The 27,988-nt window shown below is 55.0% G+C and overlaps 2 protein-coding genes across 5 annotated transcripts in view; both read right to left on the bottom strand.

The window, feature by feature from the left end:
* Positions 1-252: 252 nt before the first annotated feature.
* On the bottom strand, positions 253-17,612 carry C3H13orf46 (chromosome 3 C13orf46 homolog). Its single transcript, XM_007961018.3, has 8 exons — positions 13,900-17,612; positions 11,093-11,144; positions 9,531-9,696; positions 9,403-9,450; positions 8,273-8,320; positions 6,235-6,302; positions 529-645; positions 253-415 (listed from the first exon to the last, which is right to left on the bottom strand). The coding sequence occupies exons 1-7, from the start codon at positions 14,087-14,089 to the stop codon at positions 579-581; spliced, it is 639 nt and encodes a 212-aa protein (XP_007959209.2). The 5' UTR covers positions 14,090-17,612; the 3' UTR covers positions 253-415; positions 529-578.
* Positions 17,613-17,703: 91 nt separating this feature from the next.
* Positions 17,704-27,988, bottom strand: part of RASA3 (RAS p21 protein activator 3) — a 127,563-nt gene continuing 117,278 nt past the window's right edge. For all 4 annotated transcript variants that reach the window (XM_007961021.3, XM_073014542.1, XM_038007934.2 and 1 more), the window contains 3 exons: positions 26,886-26,989; positions 20,575-20,758; positions 17,704-19,307 (listed from right to left, as the gene is read on the bottom strand). In XM_007961021.3, the coding sequence (XP_007959212.1) occupies positions 19,232-19,307; positions 20,575-20,758; positions 26,886-26,989 (364 nt within the window). In that variant the 3' untranslated portion in view covers positions 17,704-19,231. The remainder of the gene's footprint in view (positions 19,308-20,574; positions 20,759-26,885; positions 26,990-27,988) is intronic.

A 27,988-nucleotide genomic window follows, 5' to 3' on the forward strand; every position in this document is an offset into this window, starting at 1 on the left:
GCGTCCACTGTGCTCCTGGCTCCTGCAGGGACTTTGGCGACACAGCAGACGCTCCATCCTGCCCTGCACCTCTCACCCCTGCCTGGTGGGGGTGCTTCCAGGAGCTGCAGCTCCCACAAGGCCCACAAAGGGCTGAGCCTCCCCTGCTGTGCCCCAGGGGCCTCTGTCCCCACCCAGCAAGCCACAGAGCAAGAGGCCAGGGCAGGAAGGGCTAGAGCCCTTCCGGCTGGTGGAGAGGAAGAGTCTCTTCCCGTCATTTATTCTGTGTTCTTAAGGTCACATCATCACTCACCCAGTGGGCAGTGGGTTTCGGGCGTGGCTCACACCTGGTGTGGTTATCAGCGCCCCAGCGTTGCTCAGGGCTGGCGGGATCTTTAGTCCAAAGGCGTGGTCTGTGAGCTCACTCCTTCCAGGCCTGGCCAGTCCCACAAGAAGAAAACAGGAACCTCAGTGCCTGGCAGAGAAGGTTCTTGGGCGGCACGTAGGTGGCCCGACCACCCTCTGAACGGTGCCCCAGCCCCTCCGCACCCCGCCTCCTTCCTCTTCTTCGTCAAGCTCTGAGCACCCTGTCCGGGGCACTAGGCGCTCTCCTTCTCCCTCTTCCTGCTGGAGTACGGGATGCAGCACACCCAGCTGGTCTGCATCCTGCAGGCCAAGAGGATGTCAGGTGGGTGAGAAAGGGTCCTGGGCCGGCACTGTGGCCACAGGCACCCCGAAGCGCACTGGCGGGTCTCCCCTGCACTCCGCATGTACCCCCTTTCATCAACCGCAGGGGGTCTCCCCTGCACTCCACATGCACCCCCTTTCATCAAGCGCACTGGGGGTCTCCCCTGCATCTCTGCATGCACCCCCTTTCATCACGTCCTCAGGGGCTGTGGTGAGTGGCGGACGAGAAGCCCAGTTTGCCGGTTTCTGCTCGAACCCTGACTCAGAGGACATGCAGGTCTCCAGACGGATGCCTGAAGACAAAACAGCACAGAGCACATGGGCCCTGCCTCCATCTCCGCCTGGAGCCACTACGTTCTTAAAAGATCAGTGACCTGGGTCTGTGCCTTTTCCTGCACACGACGTCTGCTGCGGTTCGTGATTACGCCTCTGTAATCTACAGCCAAACATGCTCTCGCACTCAAACCTTGATGTGATTCTGCAAGCGCCCAGCCCCCGCCGCCTGTCCAGGAACCGTGAACAGAAACACGGCATGGGGCAATGGACAGACGGCTTGCAGGTGACGGCCTCAGTGCACAGTCCTCACTAAGACTTCCATGTAAAACAAACTCTTGAAAAGCTTGATTTTTCTTCCTTAATTGGCAATCATGGTGCCCATGAAGGGACTCCTGGCAGGCTGCCCAGGGCTGCCTGGGACACTGCAGGGACCTGGCACCTTGGACCCAGCACACGCCCTTGGGCCTCTCTGGCCCCTGCACAGCTGCACATGGTGGGGTCTCTCCTGGGTCCTCTGGGGTTTCTCCTGGGGTCTCTCTGAGATCCTCTTAGGGTCTCTCCTGGGTCCTCTGGGGTTTCTCCTGGGGTCTCTATGAGATCCTCTTAGGGTCTCTCCTGGGTCCTCCTGGTGTCTCTCCCGGGTCCCCCTGGGTCTCTCCTGGGTCCTCCTGGGGCTGTGCTAGGGCTCAGACCTCCTGCTTGGCTGACAGCCCTGAGTTTCTTCAGCCACCACTCCCACTCCTTGATGGAGACTTCTCATTTGTTAAGGGGAAAATTCTCCTAGTTGAAAGATACTAGGGGCCAGGTGCTGTGACTCATGCTTATAGTCCCAGCACTGGGGAGGTTGAGGCAGGTGGATCACTCGAGCTCAGAAGTTAAAGACCAGCCTGGCCAACACAGGGAGATCCCCATCTCTACTAAAATAAGAAATTAACTGGGCATGGTGGCGCTTGTGGCCCCAGCTACTTGGAAGGCTGAGGCAGGAGAATCACTTTAGCCCAGGGGGTGGAGGTTGCAGTGAGCTGGGAACACACCACTACACTCCAGCCTGGGTGACAGAGTGAGACTCCCTCTCAAAAAAGAAGAAAAGGAAAAGATTCTAAGAAGAAATGGATGTGTGAGGCTGATTGGGTAGAATGTGTGAGGCTGTCTGATTGGCTAGGATGTGTGAGGCTGTCTGATTGGCCAGGTTGAGCAGGTGCTTCCCCTTTTAATCTGACTCCCAGTGGGAAATACATCATGGCAAAGTCAAACAACAGGCACTGGACGACCAACCTCCAGTCAGTGCCCGGCAGGCGTGTGACACACAGAGCCCTTCTAGATGGGAGGGGTTCATGAAAGGACATTTAATGAAGAAATGGCCAAAAATGGTGTTCTCAAACATTAAGGCATACCAGGCTTTCTAAGGCTGTCACTGGCCCATTCTTTTGCTTATTTTAAACCAATGAGCAAATTATATCAAGGAAAATTCGGAGCTCAAATGGCAATCTGTGAGGATAGAGTTAACATGTGGGCTTGTCCAAGTTCTCTCTCTTTTTATCCTGAAGTAAAATGACTGGCTATTTTTAAAAGATGTGTAGGACAAAGCAGAAAGTCCAAGCATGTCAGAATGATCTGTAAAAGTAATGATAAGGTTTATGAAAAGATAATTTATGAAAAGAATTATGTAAGTTGGCTGTGATTAAAAGGGAATTACTTATATGTCTTTCTAAAGATTGAACTTTGGGCCAGGCACGGTGGCTCACGCCTGTAATCCCAGCAGTTTGGGAGGCCGAGGCAGGCAGATCACAAGGTCAGGAGATCAAGACCATCCTGGCTAACATGGTGAAACCTCATCTCTACTAAAAACACACGCACACATAAATAAGCCAGACGTGGTGGCAGGCACCTGTAGTCTCAGCTACTCGGGAGGGTGAGGCAGCAGAATGGCGTGAACCTGGGAGATGGAGCTTGCAGTGAGTGGAGATGGCGCCACTGCACTCCAGCCTGGGCGACAGAGCGAGACTCTATCTCAAAAAAAAAAAAAAAAAAAAAGTTGCTATGATATTAAATATACATTAATACAAAACTAAAGATTAGTCCCTTATGTCACCACAAAGTTTCCTTAAAGTACTGGTTTGCTCTTAATGAAATTGCAAGAGGTTTTTTTTTAACTCTGAAATCATTTCTTTTGAAACTGCTCAGATCTACATCTCAGAAACTCAGCTTCTGCTGTCCCTTGCAACGTGTGGTTTGCAGGTCGTGTGTTGCTGTCTCAGCTCCTTTCTCCCCTTCAGAAGGCCTGGGATAACAACTTTCTCCTTCAAACTTTTTGTCAAGTCCTGCAACTTTTTCCTCCAGTTCTAACTCTGCTGTTTAAGCAACGTTTTCCTTAAGTGCAGCTTCAATTTATACACTTGGCTTTTCTTGCCATGTCTGAATTGTTCAACATAATCAGGAAACTTCTCATGCTATTACCAAGAGCTGTGTGTTCCCCAGCTCAAGGCCCTAGTTTCCTTGTTTACTGTCGTCTGTAATCAAGTGCACACCAACAGCCCTGGAGATGCTTTTCCTGGGTCCAGCGAGGTTCCAGTGCCCTTCTCCAGGTTACCTGCATGGGCTTCCCTCAAGGAGAGGCAATCACACTGCAGGTTTCTCTGTACCTTTTGGTAACTGGCTTAAAAAACAAATATTTTATATTTTATCAAGATAATTTCTGCATTATCTTTATTAAATTTTGATTACTTAAGACACTGGGCTTTAAAAGACTTATGGTTTTATAGCAATGTAACTTTCTGAATTGTCTGTGAGGTCTTTTGATAATCGCTCTGGTTAAATGAGTGACTATTATTTTTAAATGATCTGTAATTGTTTTTATTGTTTTGAACCTTTTGACATCTTTTGCATGTTTCCACAGAGTCAAAATCCTACATAAAGTCTTTTCAGATTAAACAATTCGATTTGGTAAAACTGTATGGGTAGCATCATCAAATGATAAATGATACTAAACCATCTTTCAGTTGTAATTGCGAGCATGTTATTGATATAAATGTTCTAAAAATTACATACATTTATATTAATATAATATCAGTCATAATTTTGATAATGTTCAATTGTAAATTATATTTGTATGGGCCTGTTATCTATGTGAATGTTCTAAAGATTATGTAAAATTTATACAAGCCTGGCAGTCCTGATGTGACACTGTCAGTCATGATTTTGGTTGTTTTCTTACAATGTTATGTGTAATAGAAATAACTATTTTCTTGTTGGTTAGAAGCTTTCATCAAATTTTAACCGTGGCTGTTCTAAGGTTTTGCATCTGTAGTCACTGTTCTGAATTATTCTCTAAAAACATTTATAATCAACTCTAGTCCAAAACTGCTTTTTGTGGAAAGGACTCTAATAAATAGGGGTACAAAAAGGTGGGAAATATTAAGAGCACAATTAAATAAATAATATACAAAAGTGGTTCCAGTTTTGTTGACTAGTTGTCAAGTTTTTTTCCAATCTGTAGTTACTGTGATGCTGTGGAGTGTGCAGTGCTCTGCGTGATCTGTAGATTCCCTCTAACAGTCCTGGGGATGTATTGTGTTGGGTGGGTACAGGAAAAGGCAACACTAGGAAAAAGAAAATCCAGATCATGCTAATTATAAAAGAGATGGAGGCTAGGCATGGTGGTTCACGCCTGTAATCCCAGCACATTGGGAGGCTGAGGCGGGCAGATCACGAGGTCAGGAGTTCGAGACCATCCTGGCTAACATGGTGAAACCCCGACTACTAAAAATACAAAAAAATTAGCCGGGCATGGTAGCGGGTGCCTGTAGTCCCAGCTACTCGGGAGGCTGAGGTGGGAGAATGGCATGAACCTGGGAGGCAGAGCTTGCAGTGAGCTGAGATCGCACCACTGCACTCCACCCTGGGTGACAGAGCAAGACTCTGTCTCAAAAAAAAGAAAAAAAAGAAAAAAAAGAGAGAGAGATGGAGCCTGCCAAAGCATTTTCCAACGAACACACAAGTGTGCACATGAGCTGACGCCCATTCATTATAGCCACGGCTGAGGGCTCTCGGCTTTCCTGGGCAGGAGCGATCCACCCGCCTTGGCCTCCCAAAGGGCTGGGATTACAGGTGTGAGCCTCCGCACCCGGCCAAATGTTAAAAGTTTTTAAATTTTCTTCGTAACATCTTGTTTTGGTGAGTGTCCAATCCCTATGGGTTCTTATTTCTTTTATTTCTTTCTTTCTTTATTTATTCAGATGAAGTCTCACTCTTGTCACCCAGGCGGGAATGTGGTGGCACGATCTCGGTTCACTGCAACCTCTGCCTCCTGGGTTCAAGCGATTCTCCTGCCTCAGCCTCCCGAGAAGCTGGAACTACAGGCGCCCGCCACCACGCCCGGCTCATTTTTTGTATTTTGGTAGACACAGGGTTTCACCGTGTTAGCCAGGATGGTCTCGATCTCCTGACCTTGTGATCTGCCCGCCTCAGCCTCCCAAAGTGCTGGGATTACAGGCTGAAAGAAGGTTTAGTATCATGTGACTGTTTTACATATCAATAGAACAATTCATCCTTTTAAAAAAACCTGTAATAAATCAAGATACTCATAAACTGTTAGTTCTGAGTGGTAGGCATTTGGACAATTGCTTTTTGTATTTTCGAGTGTTGTTTAAAATAAAACACTATAGGCACATGGCCCCGTTCAATGGGCCAGACATGTCTTCCCTCCCCACACCCCTCTTCATGGCTGAGGGCCTCGGGGCCTCAGGAAGTCTTGGGGCTTCCCTGGACCTACACAGCGTCCAGCCTGGGGACACGGGTCATCTCTTCGAGGGCTGCCCCGGCCCCCGGGCCTGAGGCTCGTTGTGAGAGCAGCCGGCTTGGCTGTGACACCAGCATGTATGCACAGCTTCCCACCACCTGCAGGACCCAAGTCTGCAGCTAAAACCTAAACAAGAGAAGCCAGTACCATGCACTTATCACCTCTCCCCGCTCCCTCCTCCCTCCTCTCCCTCCTCTGCCCCCCTCTCATCAGGTCCTTTTCCTGGCTGACGGGTAGGAGACACAGCCTGGTTATGGGGTGAGGTGGGGCATCGTGAAGCTCGTCCCTGAGCCTTTCCAGTGTCCGATGTCCTGTTGCCTGCCCTCAGCCCCTCAGGCTTGGTAGAGGCTGAGCCTCGGCAGCACCCAGGGAGAAGGGGGGACCGTCTGGGCTCGGCTCTGCCCACCACACACAAGGCGTGGTGGGCACATCAGAAACCATGGTGGGGAGAAAGTCCTACCCCCACCTCGTGTGAGCCCACAAGCATCACTCACTCGTCTTCTGACAGATCTCCCACATCCATCTGGGACGGCTTCTCTTCCTTCTTGGCATCGGTGACCACCTGTGGGGAGTGGAGACGTTTAAGGGATGGGAGGTGTCAGCCACGGGCACTGAGGTATAGCCTGTGGACCTGCTGGAGGATCAGGCCAGGGCACAGAGGCTGCCTGGGCCTGGATGACCTGCCATCAGACAGGGCTGTCTATTGTCTGAACATTTCCAGTTAGGGGAACCTGACCAAGGAACTGCACCCTTGATGTGGCCAGGCTCCGGCACTGAAGACCAGGTCTGGCCTGTCAGCCCAACTGTGCCACTGGCTGGCCCTCCTTGAGTCCTTAGAACTCATGTGCCCCAAGAATAGCCTTGTTGGGGGTTAATCACCAGCTCTCTCTGCTTTGTGGCATGCTCTGAGGGCAAAAGGGAGAGAAGGTGCAGTCTGGAAAATAACTGACCCCCAGGAAGGAGCTTAAACTTGCCAAGAAAGAACTTCAAGAAACTTCCAAAATGATGACTGTGCACCACAGCAAAGAAATGGAGGAACACACCCCAGATATTAGTGTTGGAAGGGCCCAGACAGGTCATTAAGTCAGCCTCTTCCTGTTATAGATAAGGATGATGATGGTGGTGGTGATGATGCTGGTGACTGTAACAGTGGTGACGATGGTGACAATGATGGTGATTATAACGGTGGTGATGGTGATGACAATGGTGATGGTGATGATGGTGGCGATGATGCTGGTGATGGGAATGATGGTGGTGATGTGATGATGATGGTGATAATGACGGTGATGATGGTGAAGGTGACGATGGTGATAATGGTGATGGTGATTACAATGGTGGTGACGATGGTGATAGTGATAGTGGTGATGATGATGATGATGGTGGTGATGGTGGTGATGATGGTGATGGTGGTGATGTGATGATGATGGTGATTATAATGGTGGGGATGATGGTTAAGGTGATGATGGTGATAATGGTGATGGTGATGATGGTGATAGTGATAGTGATGATGGTGATAGTGATGATGGTGGTGGTGATGACGGTCATGATAGTGATGGTGGTGATGATGCTGGTGATGGGAATGATGGTGGTGATGTGATAATGATGGTGATGGTGATGATGATGATGATGATGTCTTTGGGGATGATGTTGATGGTGATGACGATGATGATGATGGTAATGGTTGTGATATGATAATGATGGTGTTGATGGTGATGATGGTGGCGATGACGCTGGGGATGGGAATGATGGTGGTGATGTGATGATGATGGTGATAATGACGGTGATGATGGTGAAGGTGATGATGGTGATAATGGTGATGGTGATTACAATGGTGGTGACGATGGTGATAGTGATAGTGGTGATGGTGATGATGATGGTGATATTAATGATGATGGTGATGATGCCTTTGGGGATGATGATGATGGTGATGATGATGATGGTGGTGATGGTTGTGCTATGATAATGATGGTGTTGATGGTGATGATAGTAACGGTGGTGATGATGATGATACTCCATACTGAAGCTTTCCTGGGTATGAGGCACTGCTCTGAGAGCTTTCCCAAACAACCCTGGGATGCAGGTACTAATATGATTCCTACTTTATAGAGGAGACAACTGAGGCACAGGGAAGTATGATGAGTTGTTTTGAGCATTTACTGACAGAACCACACATCTACCAAAGCCCGGTCTCTGAGCTTCCAGGTCTGTGCCCTTTTCACCACCCCAACGTGATCTCACAAGAGGTTCTGAGGACCCATGGGCACCTTGAGGGTTAACCCAAGCCCTAGAGTCTCTGATAGTGCCGAAGTGTGTGTGAGTTGGAGTGTGGGAGGGTAAGGAAGAGGCTAGACCAATCCTCAACACCAGAGAGCTCTTCTGGAGCTGCTGGCCCCAGGTCTCTGCCTCCCCGTCCAGCACACGCCTATTGTGGGGCAAGTTCCCAGAAAAGCCTCCAAGGCTGGCCCTGCCAGGCAGCACAGGCCCTTTCCTGAAGGCTTTGGCTCTGCTTGTCTTGGGGGTTTCCATTCTTACCTCCTCAGCGTGGTCTCCCAGGTCAATCTCCACAAACACAGATGCTTTCTGCAAATGGAAACCAGAGAGGTGTGGATGGCAGGCTTGGGTGAGCTGGAGAGGAATGCTGATTCCCTGGGAGGAACAGTGGCTCCTGGCCCTTGGGCAGCTGGGGCAGACCCTGGTGATGACCACCAGGCCCCCAGATCCTGGCAATGCTGAACGAGGGCTCCTGGGACGCTGGGCAGAGCTGATGGCAGTGTGGACTGTGAGGTGTCCATGGCCAGCTCTGGCAGTAGAGATGGAGAGGGGATACGGCTTTCTCACCCCTCCCTAATCACCTCCCATCAGGGCCCTGAGACCCCAGAGGGTTTCCTCCAGCCTCACCCTCTGAGAACTGGGGCCTCCAGGAGATGGGGCAATGCCCAGAGCTAGGGAGCCCGGCTGCTCCCACCCCAGCCCTGTTTGACAAGGCAGCATTGCTGCCCCCACAGCCTTCCTGTGGGCCACACCCACACCAAGGAGCAGGAGACCCCCCCGGGATGCAAATGGCTTCAGTGGCTCAGGGTTTTGCTGCCCCAAGGCCTCTAACTGGGCACCTGGGCCAGCCCAGAATGTGTACCCGATGGGAGCACTTGAGTCAACTCCAAGGGCGGTGTTTGGGGGCGGGCGAAGGACTTCCCAAGAGCCCTGGAATGAAACCAAGGCCCGCCTGGCAAGCAGCATGTCCAGCCGTGTTCCCATCCCCACCACACAGCTTGGAGGGAGAACAAAAGCCACCTTCCTCCATGCAGGGCCGCGTGACAATCCCCACAGCACAACGTGTTCCTGGACAGCACATCAAGCCTGGGGCTCTGGGGTTTTTCTGGGCCAAGGTCAAGCTGAGGGTACCTCCTCTCAGGGCCTCATACACCTTTAGTGACGGCACGTTTGGCAAGTGGCGGTCAGGCTGCCCTGGGATCGGGCAAAGAGTCTCAGAGCTTGGCCCCAAGCCTCTCTAGGGAGACAGTGGGGCCTAGTCCAGCTTCCCAGCCTGGCGCCTGCTGAGCTGACCCCCAGGCCACCGTCCCGGGCAGGCCCAGGCTCCAGCAGAAATCCTACTTGGACAGGCCGCCCATCTTACTTCTATTACTAAAGGGAAAAGCTCTTGCCTCTTTTTCCTGAAGGTCATTTAGCTTTAGGGACTCTGCCTCCTGTTCCTGTAAGACCAGAGAGGTAAGTGAAGGCTGGGCTCCAAGACAAGAGATAAAAAATGCACTGCTCCTCGGCGTGGCCCGACCTTGGCCTCCTGCGAGCCTCCGTCCGCGTGCTCGCCTTCCTGTGCCTCCTGCGTGCTGGCCTCCAAGTTGCTCTTCTCCCTCTCTGGGTCCCGTTTTCCACTCTCATGACCCAGCTTCCCAAGGGTGCCGAAGCTTTCCTCCTTGTCTTGTGCTAGGTTTTCCTGACTGCAGGAGGAGCAGGGAAAGTGGTTTGGAAGAGGTGTCATGGCAGACGGCTGCAGGCAGCTCCTGGTCTCCTCCGGGGCTGTCTCCCTGGGCTCTAGGCTGGTGCCCCGGGGTCCATGGGTGCCTGTGAGGGGCCCTGACCTGGCACAGAGTTCTGGCTCTGAAGGGCCCCCCAGCCTGGCCTTCCTGGCTCCCTCTGCTGACCCATCTCGGCTGGAAAACTTACCCTGTACTGCCAGGGTCTGGACTGGGAACCAACTTACTTACAGCCAACCTCTAACCTTGCTCAAAGAACCAAAATCTGGTGAGAAGATGCAGCCATCCTGTGGCAGATCCACAGCTCACTCCATGTGGAAACCAAATGGGCCGTGCCAGCCAGCAGGCTGGGGGGTCCGTGGCTGGCCCTGCTGTTACTCACACCAACCTGGTAACCCCTTCTGTGGTCTGCTGTGGCGTGTGGCCAGGGGCAAGAGGAACGCAACAGGCAGTGAGGATGACGGGCTCTGCCCCATCTGCAATGGTGTTGACTTGGCCAAGGGTGTTGACTTGGCCAACGTGAGCAGACACTTTCAGCTGTGCCACCCTAAAGGTGTGTGGTCTTCCCACCTCCACTGCCCTCACCAAGGCCATCAGCTCCCCTGAGCTCTACAGGGTGGGAGGCTCCAGACGCCTCACACATCGCTCTGACGCATGAACACTCACTCTCACCAACTGACTGCACCTTTGGCCACTTTGGCGACTGGACGCCTTCCTTGGTCTCCACTCTATGGGAGCCATTTGTAAAGAAGGTGGACTTGGCCCGTGCCTTGTCCATGGTGGTGGTAAATCGACTTTGTTAGATCTGAGACAAATTCTTGAGGAATTCAAGGACTTTTAAGTCTTGTTTGATGGCAAGAGGGTGAGTGGGTGGGAGAACCAGAGCTGGGGTGGGACGGGACACGAGGTGCAAGGAGGCAAGAACTCGGCGGTACGAAGTGAGGTTGTGCCGTCCAGGGCCCCATGCCCCCTCCCTAAAGGGTCACTCAAGTTGTTTACATCCAGGGTTGGCCCAGCAGTCCACCAGTGAGACGACGCCTCCTTCCCCAGAGGGCCATGGGTTGTCTACTGACAGGGATGCAGCTGTGACCCTCAGGTCAGGGCCTGAGTCCTGAGGACACCACCCCCTACAGGTGGGCCCCGTTCCCACACTGAATTCTCTCTCAAAAGAAGGAGGATTTCCCAGCCCTCCCATCCGGGCCCTGGGCAGGGTCTTCTCAGCACCCAGGGCTCCCTCGGTCCCCTTCTAAGTGTCTACCTTGATGCCCGGGTGCCACCCCCACGCCCCACCCTCTCCCGTGTCCGCCTCACTTTTCCCAGCTCCGCCTTTACCCAGGCCAGCGCCGGACAGGCCACTTACCAGCTGGCATCTTCCCTGCTACTGCTTGGGTCTTTCCCTTGATCTTCGGACTCTGGGGAGGAAGGACAGAGCCGTCAGCACCATCACACCACAGTTACCGGAGCTCAGGACCTGCCCAGAGCCGCCCACAGCCACCCACAGCAGAGCTCAACTCTCAGCCGTGGCTACGGCTAACCTGAGTTTCTCCCCCACCCGTGCCCAAGCCCGACCCCTCCTGTATTTGCTGCCAGCACTTTCCACAGCCTGGTGCCGGGGCCTTGAGCCTAGCTCAGTCCCAGCAGCTCAGCCCACCCCCGGCTCCACCTTCTCCCTGCAGGACTCAGGGCGAGGGATGGCCAGCTGCCTTACAGTAAACGCAAGAGGCTCCGGGACCTCGTGCCATTCCTCTTTGTCCTAGTGCAGCTGGCTGGAGGTAGCTGAGCATGAGGGTGGGACAAGACCCCAAGACCTGCCCATGCGGCTACCACCCTCTATCCAGGCTTCCTCTCACAGACAGGTGGGACCTGACACCCCTCTTGGCTTGTCCAGGAAAATCCACCAATCCCCAGGTTCTCCGGGCTCTCCGAGGCGCATCGCGGGGTGTTTCTAGTAGTCTTTTTTCGGGACCACTTTATGCCTCTGGGCTGCCCTCCGTGAGCGCTGGTCTCCTGTGCTCCGCGTGGCCCAGGCCCAGACACACCCTCTGCCCGCACTGGTGCCCCGTGAAGTTGGCCACCCCACCTCTCCCGCATCCCGGAGGCCTCCCTGTGATGTGGACGCGGCGTCTCACACATCCAGGCACCTGTGGGTGCACGTGGCACTGTGCATGTCATCGAGCCCACCAAGTCTGTGCGGGACGAGGAGCTGAACATCTGACTCTGCCGGTGGTTGGCAAGGCCCGGCCCATCTCCTGGGGTCACAGGGCTGGAAATGCCTCCTGCTTTTCTCCGGCAGAATCTCAGTTGCCTGGGGGCAGCCACCAAGCTCCCGGGAGATGCGCTCCTGGGTCGTGGTCTCAGACCCCGAGGGCGCTGGTGCCTGGGGGAGGCTGTGCAGGGTGGACATCTTGGCCGGACAGGACAAGCAGCCCCACAGAAGCCCGGTCTCCCTGCTGCGGCTCCTCCCATCATGCGGTTTTGGGCAAATCCAGCAGGTGTTGAGGGAAATGTCAGCCACGATGGGGCTCGGTCCCTCCCTCCGTCCAACCCCGGACTCTGAGTCCACACTGCGGTGGCACCGGGCAGCACTGTTCGAGACCTGCTCCCTGCCCCTACTTAAATCCCCGCTAAGCAGCCTTGGTGTAACTTATTCTTTTGAGAACTTTGCACGTCTTGAGGGAATCCCGTGGGGAGGGAGGTGGGGTGCAGCCTCCTGACAGCTCACACCCCCACACAGCACATCTTTGGATTTTTAAACTCGGAGAACACATATTTTTACATCATTACTTCTTACAATTGTCTCCAGGGCTTGAGCAAACCCTGAGTCCTACTGGGCTGTTTCACTTCCACGGCCCTGTGGCCACCTTTGCGAAGGGGAGGCAGAGCTGCCAAGGCCGCAGGGGGGGGGGGAGGGGAGGGGACGCCCGCTCGCACCTCCGTGTCAGCACCTCAGCCCTGTGCTCTGGGCCGGTATTCGAGGTGTGATGGGGTGACTCTAGCACCGTGCCCAGGCCACTGTCCGTTCAGCACACCTGGAAACATCTGAGGGGCGAGCGTGGACTGACACAGATGCAGTCTACATGTTTCACGGTCTGGAAGCCATCCGCGTCAAACACCAGCTACGCAGGTTCCTCGCTGGTGGGCGAGGTCCGAGGCTCCCGCAGGGACCCAGGGCCTCCTTGCAAATGGGGGGCCTGGCCATGGTCCTCTCTCCAGGCATCGGCTGGCTTCAGAGGCCCATGAGGGTCCCGGGCCTGCCCTCCTCTCACCCCTCCCGCCCTTGGCTGTGCCCGGCTGGAGCCCCACAGCTCTGCCCCAGCAGTGCAAGGCCTTCCCGGCAGCCCTGGGTGGGTTACAGGTGTGGACCTGGAATGGTCCCCTCTTCCACCCTTACGTTCTGAGCACAGGGCAGTGGGAGGCAGGAGGCCTGGCCCGGTCCCTGCTGCCTGTGGAAGGAAAACGAATCTTGGGCTCCAAATCACTGAGCTAAGGGGAAGAGTCAGGCTGGGAATGTGTCAGGCAAACCTGCCTCCCATCCTCTTCCTAAATAACAGCCGCAGAGACAAACGACCACAGGTCACCTCGTCATTCACCCAGGAGGAAATGCCCTACGAGCCTCACGAGCTCTGCCCCAAGCAGTTCTGCGGAGTTTCACGCGGGGAATGCAGACGGGCAGCTGACTGGGGACGGAGATCACCGTCCTCCCTCTGCTCACCTGAGACAAGTGTGTCTGACGGCTTCCTCCGGGCTGCTTATGTAAAACTACAGTCACTGAGCTGGACTAGGGTACAAGGGACTCTCCCGCTAACCCCTCACGTGTAAACTGTGTGTTCAGTGAAAGGCTGCTCGAGACCCAGAAGAATGCAGTCCTGTCTCTCCTCTACGTACCACCTGGGAGCCCCTCCTGCCTCGGGCTGTCCCTTTCTGGACAGAACCAGCATAACCCTCACAGGGACTGATTGATGCCCCACGTCCCCCTAAAATGTACGACACTGGGCTGTGCCCCGCCTTGGACACACGTCGTCGGACCTCCTGGGGCTGTCTCGGCGCGTCCCTAACCTTGGGAAGTGACTTTCTAACTGGCTGGGCCCTGACGTGGGTACTTTGGGTTCAGGGCCTGGTGGAGGAGCCACGCCGTCCACCCGCTCCCCGCAGCCCCACAGCCCCTACCTGGCTTGTTGCGAGGCTTCCTAGGGTGGCTGGGAGGGTCCCCCTTGAGCTGCAGGCCTTCCAGACTCCTGCTCCGCTGAAGTTCAGAGGCCTCGATGGCCGCCTTGAGGTGCCCAAGGGCCACTCCTGAGGGCAGGACCCTGGGGCGGGGCCGGTGCCTCCCGTGTGTGTTCCCCGTGTCCTTCTCCATCCTCCAGCCCAGCCTCGGCCCGAGCGCAAGGCTGCCACCCTCACACCCAGCCGTCCCGCAGGGAGTAGTCAGGAGGTGCTGGGTGCGCTGTTGCCAGGGGCCTGCTGTGACATCACTGTGAGGTCAGAGGCCAAAGACTGGCTGGTCCCTGGCAGCACAGCATGGCTTTCTGTGCAGGTCGGGGCTGGGGCGGGTTCTGTGTTTTCACGTCTCTGGTCTCTCCACCAGGGAGGGCGGGGAACTGGCACCAGGCCCTAACAAGGCTGCCTGCAGCACAGACGCGGGTCTCCCTCTGTGACGGGGTTTGAGTCTTTCTCTCCCTATCAGGGCAAACGGGACACAGATAACTCACGAAGACAAAGGCAGCCCTGCAGGCAGTGGTGGGGTGCAAACGCTGCCGGCCCCACGTCTCCCCCCAGCCACACGGCACCAGGACGAAACCCTGCTGTGGCCGGGGCTCCGGCGAGGCCTTGCTGGCCGGTCCGTGTGGCTTTGCTCAGGCAGGCGGCTTAAACAGCGGGAGCCCATTCCCTCCGGTGCCAGGGGCAAGGTGTCTCACAGCGCTGGCTCCCCCAGGCTCTCTCCTTGGCGCGAAGAGGACATATTCCGTGTCCTCACATGGTCGTCCTGTGTGCTGCGTCCTCGATATTCCGTGTCCTCACGTGGTCGTCCTGTGTGCTGCGTCCTCGATATTCCGTGTCCTCACGTGGTCGTCCTGTGTGCTGCGTCCTCGATATTCCGTGTCCTCACGTGGTCATCCTGTGTGTTGCATCCTCGATATTCCGTGTCCTCACGTGGTCGTCCTGTGTGCTGCGTCCCCGTCTCCCCTTCTCATAAGGACGCCGGCCACCCGGGGTCAGGGCCACGCACACGGCCTCGCTTTACCTTCACAATCTCTACAGCTCCACACCCAAGCGCAGCCACACCCTGGGGTCCTGAGGGTCACGGGTCACAGCTCCAGCACGGGGATTCATGGGGATTTGCCGGGACAGAGCTCAGCCTGTACTGAGTCGAACAGAAAATCTCCTGCAGCCTCCAAACCAGGGTGGGTGGGGAGGCAACGTTTTACCTCTCAGTGTTTTTTGGTTGGACCCAAGAATTAAAATCGGCAGATGAGCTGGAGGAAGGCACGCGCGCTCCAGCACGGTCTGTGTGGCTGGGAATGGCCTTTCCTTCCCGAAAGAGGAGGAACACCCCACGGGGAAGACGCTCTCCAGAGCCAGAAGAAAGCAGCGTTCTTATCCTCATGGATGGCTGCGTCAGCTCAAAACAACCCTTACAAGGGCGTGGCTTATTTGGGCGGCCCCTTCACGGGCACATTGCGAGCCGGTGCACCCCAGGACCTGCTTCCTGTGCCTGGGGCTCCTCAGCGTCAGGGGGAAGCAGGTGTGACCCCCAGGCCCCAGGCTCCCCTCCTTCCGGTCTCTTCTTTTGAAGAGCCCAGAGCCACTCAGCGCCCCAGAGGCCTCAGCTCTCTGGATAAGTGGTGGGTGCCGGGTGGGAGCCCTGGCCTCACGCACACTCTGGCACTGCCTGGCCTCCTGGGACGGTTCCTCAGAGGCGCCTGCTCTGGACGCTCTGATGTCGGGAGTCCCACGGATGCTGCCAGGATGGGAGCGGAGGCTGTTGTCTGTCCAACAAGTGCTGGGTCGTCTGGAGCAACAAGAGCCAATGGGTGTCCCCGGGGTCTCCGCAAAGCCACCTGCCGTCTCTTGGTGGGTGCATCAGTCAGTACTCGTGCTGCTGATAAAGACACACCCGAGACTGGGCAATTTATGAAAAAGAGGTTGAATGGATTCGGTTCCGCGTGGCTGGGGAGGCCCCGCAGTCATGGCGGAAAGCAAAGGCACCTCTTACATGGCAGGAGCAGGAGAGAATGAGAATCAAGCGAATGGGGAAACCCCTCATAAAACATTTACATCGGATCCCCGAGTGCTTCACCACCACGAGAACAGTATGGGGGAGACCACCTCATGATTCCGTCACCTCCCCGTGGGCCCCTCCCACAAAACAGATTCAGTCACCTCCCACGGGGTCCCGCCCACCACACAGATTCAGTCACCTCCCACCAGGTCCCGCCCACAAAACAGATTCAATCACCTCCCACCAGGGCCCGCCCACCACACAGATTCAGTCACCTCCCACCAGGTCCCGCCCACAAAACAGATTCAATCACCTCCCACCAGGGCCCGCCCACCACACAGATTCAATCACCTCCCACAGGGTCCCGCCCACCACACAGATTCAATCACCTCCCGTGGGGCCCTCCCACAAAACAGATTCAATCACCTCCCGTGGGGCCCGCCCACCACACAGATTCAATCACCTCCCACAGGGTCCCGCCCACCACAAGGGAATTATGGGAGCCCCAATTCAAGATGAGGTTTGGGTGGGGACACAGTCGAACCATATCAGTGGGAAACGCGGAGGGGCTTCTGGCCCCTATACACTCCCACCTCCCACCTCCCACGGCCCGCGGGACCCTCCTGGCTGTTCCGGGAGGGGCTCCATTCTCCACGTTCCCTGGGGCCTCGTCGTCCTCGCCCTTCTACTTCCTCTTGGAGGGGCTGACCTTAGCCTTCCTGGGTTGACCCGAGCACAGCTGTGCCCGGAGTGTGACAGGAGCCCCCTGGCTCCCAACACTGTCTGAAGCCCTGCCGGGAAGTGTGGCTCCAGGAGGGCCGCTGGCCTCCCGGGGAGGATGTCCCCACCTGCAGGGGTTCGTCCACCACCCACAGCCACTCCCGGACCAGGGCAGACCCCACACCTCACCACGGACTGAGGAGGCCGGCCAGGCCGAACCAAGCCTCACCCTTCCCTGGGAGAAAGGCCTGGCTTGGTGTCCCCAAAGCCACACCTCCTCATTTTTCTTATACCAGAGCTGACTCACAATAAAATTACCAAAACAGAGGAATTCAAGTGGAGCAAGGAAAGGAATAGAGAAGTGAGGAAATGCATCAGCTGTCCCTAGCCATGGCGTCTTCACCCAGAGTCCCCCTTAACCCTCTCCTGCCTGGACGTACAGCAGCCACCTGCCTGGAGGGGCAGTCCGTTCTCTCCTCCCAGGGCCTCCAAGTCACCACACCCTCCACATTCCTAGAGATGGCAGCCCGGGCTGGTCTGTCTGCCCAGCACTCCCTGAGTGGACACCATCTCCAGCCACATCCCACGGCCCTTGGCAGCACTCGACCCTCAGCCCTCAGCACTGTGTGACCCCACACCCTTCCTGAGGGTATCACGGGGCCAGACTCCCACCCGAGGCAACACAGGTGAATGCCACTGTCAGAGCAGCGCCGTCCGTCACCAGAGACGTCAACTGTCACCAGCGATGTCACCTGTCATCGGAGCCTGTCATTGGGGTGTCACCAGCGATGTCCCGTCACCTGTCAGAGCAGCACTGCCTGTCACCAGAGAGGTCACTTGGTGTCAGCAATGTGACCTGTCATCAGGGCACTGCCACCTGTCAGAGCAGCGTCACCCGTCACCAGAGACGTCGCCTGGCATCAGCAATGTCATCCTGCTCCCCAGATGCCACCCTCCTCCCTGTACCCCCACCAATGCCCACATGTGCAATTCCCAGTGGGTACCCCTGGAAAACCAAGCCAGTCCTCAGAAAGAATAAAACATCTGTTTTAATTGGCCAGTAAAATACATTGCAAATCACTAGTATTTTATAAACAGAAACGTTAAGTTATAAATCCAAGGTAAAAATTGCAGCCCCAACAGCTGTGTGTCCAAAAGTCTATATTTACAACATTTTCCTCCACTAGTTTTGTGACAACAAAGTTCATATCTGCCACGGAGATTAAGAGTCTGAACTACAGCATTTTCAAACAAGAACCGGGAGAAGTCAGTACAAGGGTACGTCGTGCTGTGTATTCAAACGGCGCTTCCCACACCCCTGCTGTCTGCATCCCGGGAGGACGCCCTGTGGGAAAGGCCTCCTCGGCGGTGTGAGGTCTGGAGGGGTCTGCCTGGACCCCAATTTTAGGATGCTCCCTCCCCAGTAAAACAGCAGCCCCGCCCCTGCCCTGCACAGCATCTGGGGGTTCATGACGCAGGCGCAATACTGACCATGGGCCCCGGAGGGACATCTGCACCCCTGAAGCCCCTCTACCTCAAACTCAGAATTTCTTCCCTTCTTTGATTTTCTTGAGGACCTGCAGCTGGCCTTCCTGAGACAGCCTCCGTTCCTGTTCCATTTGCCTTCCCAGCAGCCTTCCCTTTAGTGGGTATAGGTTTTGACGTTCTGAGTTACTTTGTATCAAAGAGCTAATTAAAAATGGTCCTTAAAAAACATAAAGAAAAACAGCTTGAAAAATGCACATTTCTGTTTTAAAAATCTTCAAACTTCCACGGGGGGTGGCAGATGTTAATTCTGATATTAAACCCCATTGAACAGCAAAACAATGGGGGCTTCAACTGTGGGCTCAGCAAACACCTGGAGAAGCTGGAGCCCACACTTTTCCCTCCAAGGGACTCTGTGGACAGAACTCGTATCCCCCAAGCACCAAGGACATCCTCAGACTGGGATTTCTGTGTAGTTCTGCACCTCCCAGCCACAAAACTGACTCTTCAGCCAGGAATCAAACGAACCTCAAAAGTGAACAGGGAGGCCGCCTCCCACGCCGCCTGGACACCAGGCACAGTGGGAGAGTAATGCTCTGAACGTCCCAATGTGATGAAGCCGAAAGCCAAGACGGGGCCAGCAGGCCCCACGGGCACAGAGCCACAGAGCCCAGTGCCACACGCACCGTGCACGCAAGACAGACGTGCACGTGAGACAGACGCACACACGGATGGAGATGCAGGTCACAGCCGACTGGACGGGCCACGGCTCCCTGAGGCTGGCTGCGGCTAGAGCACAGCCCCCACTTCCTGATCCTTCAGCTGATCCCCAGAACCCCACAAACAAAGAGCCAAAAGCACAGAACCGAAGGACGACACGGTCCACCAGGCCAGGTGGGCTTTCTGTGGGGGGTGGCGGCGGTTCTGGAGAGCGAAGCCCCAGCACCACTTGTCCATGGGCCCAGCGGCTGCGTCTCATGTGCTGGCTCTGTGCTTTTCCTTCTCTTCTCCCTCCCAAAGGCTGCGGCTCTGCACGGGCAGCTCACTGGCGCCACTGGGCGCGTCCCGCAGACTTTAAATGGAATGAGTGGAGGTCTCGGACTGCTGCCGGATGTAGTTCTGGAAGCTCTTGTCTCCGATGGGGTGCTCCCTGAAAAGGGGGATGGGGGAGGGAATGAGGCACAGCCCCCACTGCCTGGCGCTCACCCATGGCTGCGGGAGCTTTTCCTGTTCCTAAATGTGACCACTCGCCTGCAATCCACACAAAACAGAATTGCAGAGGAACCAAAGGGACCACGGTGCCCCGGAGGCACCTGCGGAGCCTCTGATGTGTGCACAGGGGGGCAGGCGTGGAAGTTCACGTGCACGTCTCCCCCTGCAGCACATGTGTAGCACATATACATGCTGGAACACGCAGACTCCGTGGCACGTGCGCAGAATGTGCACATCTGCACTGCAGAGACTATGCTCACGTGTGGAGCCTCACCACTGCCCTTCCCAGACCAGACCCACATGGTGGAAGGAAGCGTTAAGAAGGAAGGGAGGGAGGGAGGAGAAGGAGAAGGGTGGAGGAGGAGAGAGGGAGGATGGAAGGGAGGGAGGACAGAAGAGAGGAGCGAGCAGGAGGGTAGAAGTGAGGAGGAGGTTGTACAGCTACACAGGGCTCTCGGGCTTACCCATCCCTGAACAAGCCTGTGTGGTGGGTTCTGCCATGGTGGACCCTGGGTACCCACTGGATGGAGAGAGTGACACAGACACACCTGCTCACTCCAGGCCGAGAGCCAGTCCAGCACTTTACATAGTTTAAGTCAATCTTCCAGCAATTCAGGAGGGTCTTACAACCCTCTGTCCCATGGAGTGAGGGGAAGTGGAGCTTAGCTAAGCACCATGTGGCCTGCAGCCTGTGACTAGGCTGAACGTACTCAACTCGCCACACCTGCCTCACGAGACAAGAGTGGGTTTTGTCCAGAGCTGACCCTACTCCTGGACACCATGGGTGGCCTGGAGAGATGGCAGAGGGTGTGCCACTCAACCAAGGCAGAACAAGGCCTGGGCCTAGAGACTGCCAGAGCACGTGAGGCCAGCATAGCAGAAAGGCTGGGAGGCAGCAGGCGAGGGAGGCACCCCGGACATTGGCTGGGGTCCTGGAGAGCAAAGGCAGCACCTGCTCGGAAGGAGGGACCAGCAGTGCTGGGCCACATCCACGGACCACCGCCAGATGCCAGCCAGGTGCAACTGGGGTTCTCCTCATGAGGTGGACACCTGTGCAAAGGCGGCCTCAGCCGGGAGTTCCCTGCAGCCCCACCCCCACCCTGTGCACAGGCGGCCTCAGCCGGGAGTTCCCTGCAGCCCCACCCCCACTGACCCTCCCGCCCACCACGCTGGCCGTCCAGGGCAGGCACGGGAGCGGCACTCACTGGCTTCCATATTTCGTCTTCTTGAACTTGTCCCTCTTATACTGGGCGTGCTCCTGCTCCAAAGCCCCGACACCAGCGATGACCTGCTTCAGTGTCTTGTAAGTCTCCTGGGGGTCGTCAATGACGAATGTCGAATACTCCTCCTGCTCCGGGCCATCGTACACGGATTTGCTCCCACAGGCCTCTGTGGAGGACGGAGGAGGGGTCAGCGCAGGGCAGGAGCCCAGGGTCCAGCGGCCACTGGCCCCGTCTCCACACAGCTGCATCACTGCAGGCCCCACCCACAGCACACGTCCTTCCAACGCAAGCTCCTCCAGAAAGGGCTGGCCGCCACTCGTAAACGCAGACGGACACAGAAACCATTCCCGCGGGCAGGCCACCTTCCTAACCGGACCACATCACTCCCGCTGAAGGCCATTCTGGGGCCTCGTCCCCAGCGGACAGCCGTGGAACCCCTGAGCTGGGGCAGGGCCCTGTGCCACCTGAGTCCGAACACCTGAACCAGGTATGTCTCTGCCTCACTGCTCACAGCGCCTGGGCACGCACCCCCAGAGCCAGCACCAAGGCCCTGCAGCTGTGCCCACCTCGATGGAGTGAATGTACCCCCAGATCCATGGGTTGAAATCCTAACCCTCAAGGGATGGCGTCTGGAGGTGAGGCCTTTGGGAGGGGACGAGGCGTGACGGTGGAACCCTTGGGCAGGGGATGGGCGCCCCTATAAAAGACATCGAGGAAGCTGGCTGGCCCCTTCCACACGTGAGGACACGATGAGACGCTGGTGGGCTGTAGCCCAGAAGAGGGTCTGCAGCGAAACCAGCGTCACTACGCCCTGATCTTGAGTTTCTCAGCCTTCATGCTGGGAGGTGAATTCCTGCTGTCTGTAACCACCCAGCCTATGGTACCATTTTATTGCAGCCCAAACTGACTAAGAACTTGGGACTGAGAAGTGGCTGCTGCTGTAACAAGTACCTTCAAACGTGGACAGGCTTTGGAACCGGGTGCTGGGCGAAGGTTGCAGGGGTTTGGGGGTGCGTGCTGGAAGCCACTTGGCTGGGGTGAATGCCCTTGAAGGGCAAAGCTGGGGGCTCGGGAGAGGAGAAGAGCTGCAGAGAAGGCCTGTCTTAGGGTATGTCTACGTAACCCTGAACAGAATGGTGGTACGAGCATGGGTGGCAAAGGCTGTTCTAACAACCTCTCAGATAGAAAGGACGGCCGTGCTACTGGACAGCGGAGAAAAGGCCATCCTCATGACAAAGTGGACCTGTTTTCACGCCCTCGTGTTCTGGGAGGGTGGAACTTGAGAGTGATGACATCAGACACGTAACTGAGGAGATTTCTAAGCAAAATGCTGGGGGAGCAGCTTGGGTCCTCCTGCTCGCTGACAGCAAAATGGGGGAAGAGAGATGATTTGAAGGTAGAATTGTTGAGCAAAAAGGAACCAGAACTCAAAGAGTTGGTTGAGTTAAAGGATATGAGAATTAAAATTCCAGCCTCCTCATATCTCAAAAAAAATGAGATTGTGTTTGGAACAGACCACTAAGCAAGTGGCCGTGTGGCCGTCTGATAAGGAGACAAGTGTGGGGCTGAGCCATGGACTTGACGAACCATCTCAGCCACAGCTGGGAGCAGAGAAGGAACCGTGCCAGCCGGGCACTGCCAGATGGAACCAGGAGACAGAGAAAACAGGATGAAATGAAAGCAGACTGCGGTGTCTTAAGCCCTACAAGCGAGGCCATAGAGCTATTCAGCCATGAACACATGCCATTCTTCAAGACGAGGGAAGAAGGACCCTGAAGGGGCAGGGCCATCAGAGTGCTGCTCTCACCCAGAAGGAGTCCATGGACCATGTATCAGACACAAAATTCTCAGCTGGAATATTGATTAAAAAATAAAACTGGCAATAACTAGAAAAAAATCACAATAAGGAATCTGTAGTTCCTTTTTGTGTGATAAGGTTTAAAACAGAGGGTTTAGGGAAAGCTCAGAGCAGCATGTGTGTGCGTGGACTTCAGCAAAGCACCTGCTACATTTTTACGAATGGCCGCATGATCAAGATGTGAAGTTGTGGAGAAGAAAATGGATCAGCGGGTGGGTCTGTGCCGACTGAGTGTCCAAAATGGATCAGCGGGTGGGTCTGTGCCGACTGAGCGTCCAAAATGGATCAGCGGGTGGGTTTGTGCTGACTGAGCGTCCAAAATGGATCAGCGGGTGGGTCTGTGCTGACTGAGCATCCATGGCCCCCCAAGGACAGATCCAAGTGCTTGTCCAAGCATGAGCCGGGCCCGGGAAGACATGGTGTCCACACAGCTGGGACACCAAGCCACGGGGAGGACGGCCTGAGGCACAACCACTACAGCAGACCCCACTGCTAGACGCAGCCCCAGGCTCCCTCAGACACAGGACGACAGCACTAAGCTGCATTCTGAAGTTAATTATGAGGCCGTGGCCTGTGAAGACTGGCCCTTTATCTGACCAAAGCATAACAAGGTGTCAGTGAAAAGGGCATTTACGTAACAGCTGCGATGAGCCACTGTGCTCCAGGCTGTGTGTAAGCCACTCCAATCTTCCCCAAATCCCTAACCAAGGGGATATGCCTGTCCTGCAGATGAAGAAACAAGTGGCTTGTCCCAGGACACAACTTGATCACAGCGACCTGCTGGCCCCCACAGCAGAGCTCTTCCCACTCCTGCCACTGACTTCCAGACCGTCTGCAAAATCACAGTGGCATGGCCCAAGGCCAAGGCCAGCCCTCTGCACGGAACCCCACCACACCCTGCCATGGAGCCTCACCTGCAGGACTGGGTGCCACTCTGTCCCCGAACTTCAGGACAACATAAAGAACTAGAGTGTGCCCGAGGGAGGTTGGCCAGGGGAGAGGCCACACCACGTGTGGGATGGGGAGGGGACAGTGACCATCTGCCTCCCGCACAGGCGCCCTGGTACAGCACTCCTCAGCCCCACAGGCCAGCAGAACGGACCTGCTACACTGGGTGGAAAGAATCCCGTGGGCCAAGTGACGGAAAGTCATTAGAACTCTCCAGCAACAAAACCATCTGCCTCAAGGATGCACTGAGATTCCAGTCGAGGCTTGAACACCACAGAGGAGGGACTCAGTGCCCTGAGGGGTGAGGTCCCTGGACTGAGGCTTCCAACCATGCTGATGTGCTGTGAACCCTCATGGAGGGTATGTGGGACCTGTCTCCATCTGTCCATTGTCCATCCACCAATCCCTCACCCATCTGTCAATCCACCCATCTCTCACCCATCTGTCAATCCACCCATCACTTATCCATCCGTCCATCCACCCATCTGTCCATCTACCCATTACTCACCCATCATCACTCACCCATCCATCCATCCACCCATCACTCACCCCTCGGTCCATCCATCCATCACTCACCCATCCATCCATCCACCCATCACTCACCCCTCGGTCCATCCATCCAACACTCACGCATCCGTCCATCCACCCATCACCCACCCATCCGTCCATCCACCCATCTGTCCATCCACCCATCACTCACTCCTCAGTCCATCCACCCATCACTCACTCCTCAGTCCATCCACCCATCACTCACCCCTCAGTCCACCCATCCATCACTCACCCCTCGGTCCATCCACCCATCTGTCCATCCACCCATCACTCACCCATCCGTCCCTCCACCCATTACTCACCCATCTGTCCATCCACCCATTACTCACCCATCTGTCCATCCACCCATCACCCACCCCTTGGTCCATCCATCCATCACTCACCCATTTGTCCATCCACCCATCACTCAACCATCTGTTAATCCACCCATCATTTGTCCATTGCTCCCTCCACCCATCAGTCACCCATTGGTCCATCCACCCATCACTCACCCATTGGTCCATCCACCCACCTACCCACCCACTCAGCTGCCTGCCCAGCCATCTGTCCAGCACACCCATCCAGGTGCTAGGCACTTCCTCTGTGCCAGGCCCAGGAAGGTCACTGCATGTGGAAGCTGAGGAGATGGGAGATGGTTGTGACTTTGGTGACACAGGTGATCCCAGGTGACGTGGTTTGGATTTGTGTCCCCACCCAAATCTCAGGTCAGACTGGAAGCCCGAGTGTTGGAGGAGGGGCCTGGGGGGAGGTGAGGGGATCACGGGGGTGGACATCCCCATTGCTGTTCTTGTAACAGTGAGTTCTCACGAGGTCTGGTTGTCTGGACATGTGTGGCACCTGCCCCCATCATGTAGGAGGTGCCTCCTTCCTTCCTCTTTGCCCTCCCACCATGATTGAAAGTTTCTTGAGGCCTCCCCAACCATGCTTCCCGTACAGCCTGCAGAACTGTGAGTCAATCAATCTTCTTTTCCTTATAAATTACCCAGGTTCAGGTAGCTCTTCATAGCAACGTGAGAACTAACACACCAGGCTACGGGGATGGGGAGGCTGGGAAGCGCCTGGGGGAGGACACTTCCAAGGTAAACAGGGTCTGCCAGACTAATGCGCAAGGCTGCTCCCGGCAGAGGAAGGAAGAGCTGGAGCTGTGGTGCGGGGTGCATGGCCTGGGAGAGGCTGAGCAAGGTTGGAGAGCGGTGCATGCAGCAAGCTGATCACGGAGGGCCTGGTCAGCGTCTTTCAGAACCTGGGTTTTGTGTGTGATGACCTCACCCTCTCCAAGGCTCCTCGACTCTGGCCTCCGCTGTGTTTGTTCCTGCTATGAGAGGGCTGGGAAGAGGCAAGCTGATGCCTGACACACTGTCTTGGCCACCTTGAGGCCTTGTGCCATCTGCACAGTATCCAGGGACCTCAGACCCAGGGACAGCACCTGGAGGGACCTCAGACCCAGGGACAGCACCTGGCACACTTGCTGGGGAGAAGACGCTGTGGTGGGTGGTGGCCCACGAGTGCGTATGTGTGTGGTTGAGAATGTGTGTGCATGCCTGCACATGTAAGCGTGTTGTGTTCAATTGCACATGTGTGCAGGTATTGTTGCCTTGCTTGTCTGCACACACATGTACCTGTGTGTTCATTTCATGCATGTATGGCTGGGAACGTGTGTGTACATGGCTATGCATACGTGTGTACATGCCTGTGTGTCTGTGTATGCCTGGAACTGCATACACCCAGGGCATGTGGGGCTGGAGAACAGGCGTGGCCAAGCTCACAGATGAGCAGGTGCACGGACACTCAGGCAGGACTCGTTTCCAGGCCAAGGTACACTTGACACTTCTGGGTTAAATCAGGGGAATGAAAGAAAAGAAGAAAATCTAACAGGCATAACTCCACGCACATTCTGCTCCATTTCCATTCTGAGTGGGACTCAAGGGACCTGTCATATGATCTCCAAGAGCAGATCTGAGTTCTACCAGACCCTAGCATAGAAACAAACGCAGCTGCTTCGCCCCCCCACCCCGCCGTGGGCTCTTCTTGTCTCTGCCTCTCCTGAATTACAGACCTCAAACCACTGTTCCTATGTTGTCTAATTGGGCTTACCTGGATTGCTATTTCAATTCTGTAAAGCAATTCAATGTCACAGATAATGATACTGTAAATAAATTTGAAACACACAGTGTGCCTGGCACTGTTTCAAATCTATATACAGTATCATTATCTGTGACACTGAATTGCTTTACAGAATGAGATGGCATGTGTGCACACATACATGCATGCTCAAACACGTGCCCAAAGACATGCATGCACTCACACACATGCCCACACATTTCCACACATGCACAAATGCACACACGCTCATGTGTCCACACATTCACACACACTCATACATGTGTCCACACAGTCGCACATGCTCAAACATGTGTCCACACATTCCCACACACTCACACACGTCCACACATTCATGCACACTCACGTGTCCACATTCACACACACTCATACATGTGTCCACACATTCATGCACATTCACACATGTCCACACATTCACAAGTTCACACATGCCAGACACATGCACACATCTCATACGTGTCTGCACACATGCATACACACATACGTGTCCACACACATGCACTTGTCCCTCTGGAAAACACAAAGGAATGAAAAAATAGGGTCCTCTAAAGAAATCTGGCAGTACAGAGGTTACAAGTTAAATTCCATCTAAAAATTATCTATAGAACCTGTTATCAAGGTAACTGTCCCCCAAATAGCTGCCTACCCTGCAAAAAGCTTTTCACATCTATCCATCCGCGCTACAAACACAACTACATGTAGCCCACACTACACGAGAGGCTCAGACCACAGGTTTTCACCCCGCAGCATGCTCCTGTGGCCAGGGCCTCGCCAGGCGTCCCCTCGCTGCACGGATTGGTGTGCCGGGCAGACTCACCCTGCATCTTCTCCAGCTTGCTCATGTACGAGTTGAAGAGGGAGTAGATACGCTCTGTCTCACGGTCCCCGTCAATGTCCAGCTGGATGTTGGCTGGGAGGCCGCTGTCCAGACACATCAAGAACAGAAAGATAAAAATACTTAAACGATGCTTTTAATAATGACATTAATTTTTAAAATGTCACTGAAGAAAGATGACAATAATGTTGGAAGTGAAACTCGAGACAGGACCTATTTGCCGTCCATCTGTACACAGCTAGCGTGCTGGCTTGCTGAGCAAGTCTGGTGGTATCCACAGCAGCACAGGCAGCTGTGTCACCAGGCCGGCCGCGAGCCGGAACGAACCAGCAACCTCTGCTTCAGTTACCATCAGCCTATTTGGACACTCGGCAAAAGATCCTCGCTGTTCAGTATTTAAAATGTGCTTATCGTTTGTACTAACTGATCTTTCCTGAAATCATGCAGTACTGAGTTACGTCTTGTTTAAATCTATTCCTACTCCAGAATTTTCTCAATACATAAGAAATTTAGGAAGATTAGGTGCTAAAGTCCCCAGCGTAATACTTGTACATTTTTAGTATCATACAGAACTAAATTCCCAGGAACTATGAACACTCCAGACCTCAGGTGGTTTATTCCTTCAGTCATTTCAAAAACGGAAGGAGGCTGTGCGGTTATTTCCCTGCTCACTCTATGTCCGCTTCTCCTACGTTCACCCCAGCACACGTCAGGCTGGAGTGCAGTGGCGTGATCTCAGCTCACTGAAACCTCTGCTTTCCAGGTTTTTTTTTTTTTGAGACGGAGTCTCGCTCTGTCGCCCAGGCTGGAGTGTAGTGGCCGGATCTCAGCTCACTGCAAGCTCTGCCTCCTGGGTTTATGCCATTCTCCTGCTTCAGCCTCCTGAGTAGCTGGGACTACGGGCGCCCGCCACCTCACCTGGCTAGTTTTTTGTATTTTTTAGTGGAGACGGGGTTTCACCATGCTAGCCCATGTTGGGATGGTCTCGATCTCCTGACCTCGTGATCTGCCTGTCTCGGCCTCCCAAAGTGCTGGGATTACAGGCTTGAGCCACCGCGCCTGGCCTGCTTTCCAGGTTTAAGTGA

Source organism: Chlorocebus sabaeus, chromosome 3 (assembly GCF_047675955.1).
Source record: "Chlorocebus sabaeus isolate Y175 chromosome 3, mChlSab1.0.hap1, whole genome shotgun sequence".
NCBI lineage: Eukaryota > Metazoa > Chordata > Mammalia > Primates > Cercopithecidae > Chlorocebus > Chlorocebus sabaeus.

Coding starts and splice junctions, on each gene's coding strand:
- C3H13orf46 (XM_007961018.3), bottom strand. CDS start 14,089: ATGGAGAAGGACACGGGGAACACACACGGGAGGCACCGGCCCCGCCCC. Junction 6,303..8,272: donor TGGGAGACCACGCTGAGGAG/GTAAGAATGGAA, acceptor CACTCCCCACAG/GTGGTCACCGATGCCAAGAA. Junction 646..6,234: donor GGAGATCTGTCAGAAGACGA/GTGAGTGATGCT, acceptor CTTGGCCTGCAG/GATGCAGACCAGCTGGGTGT.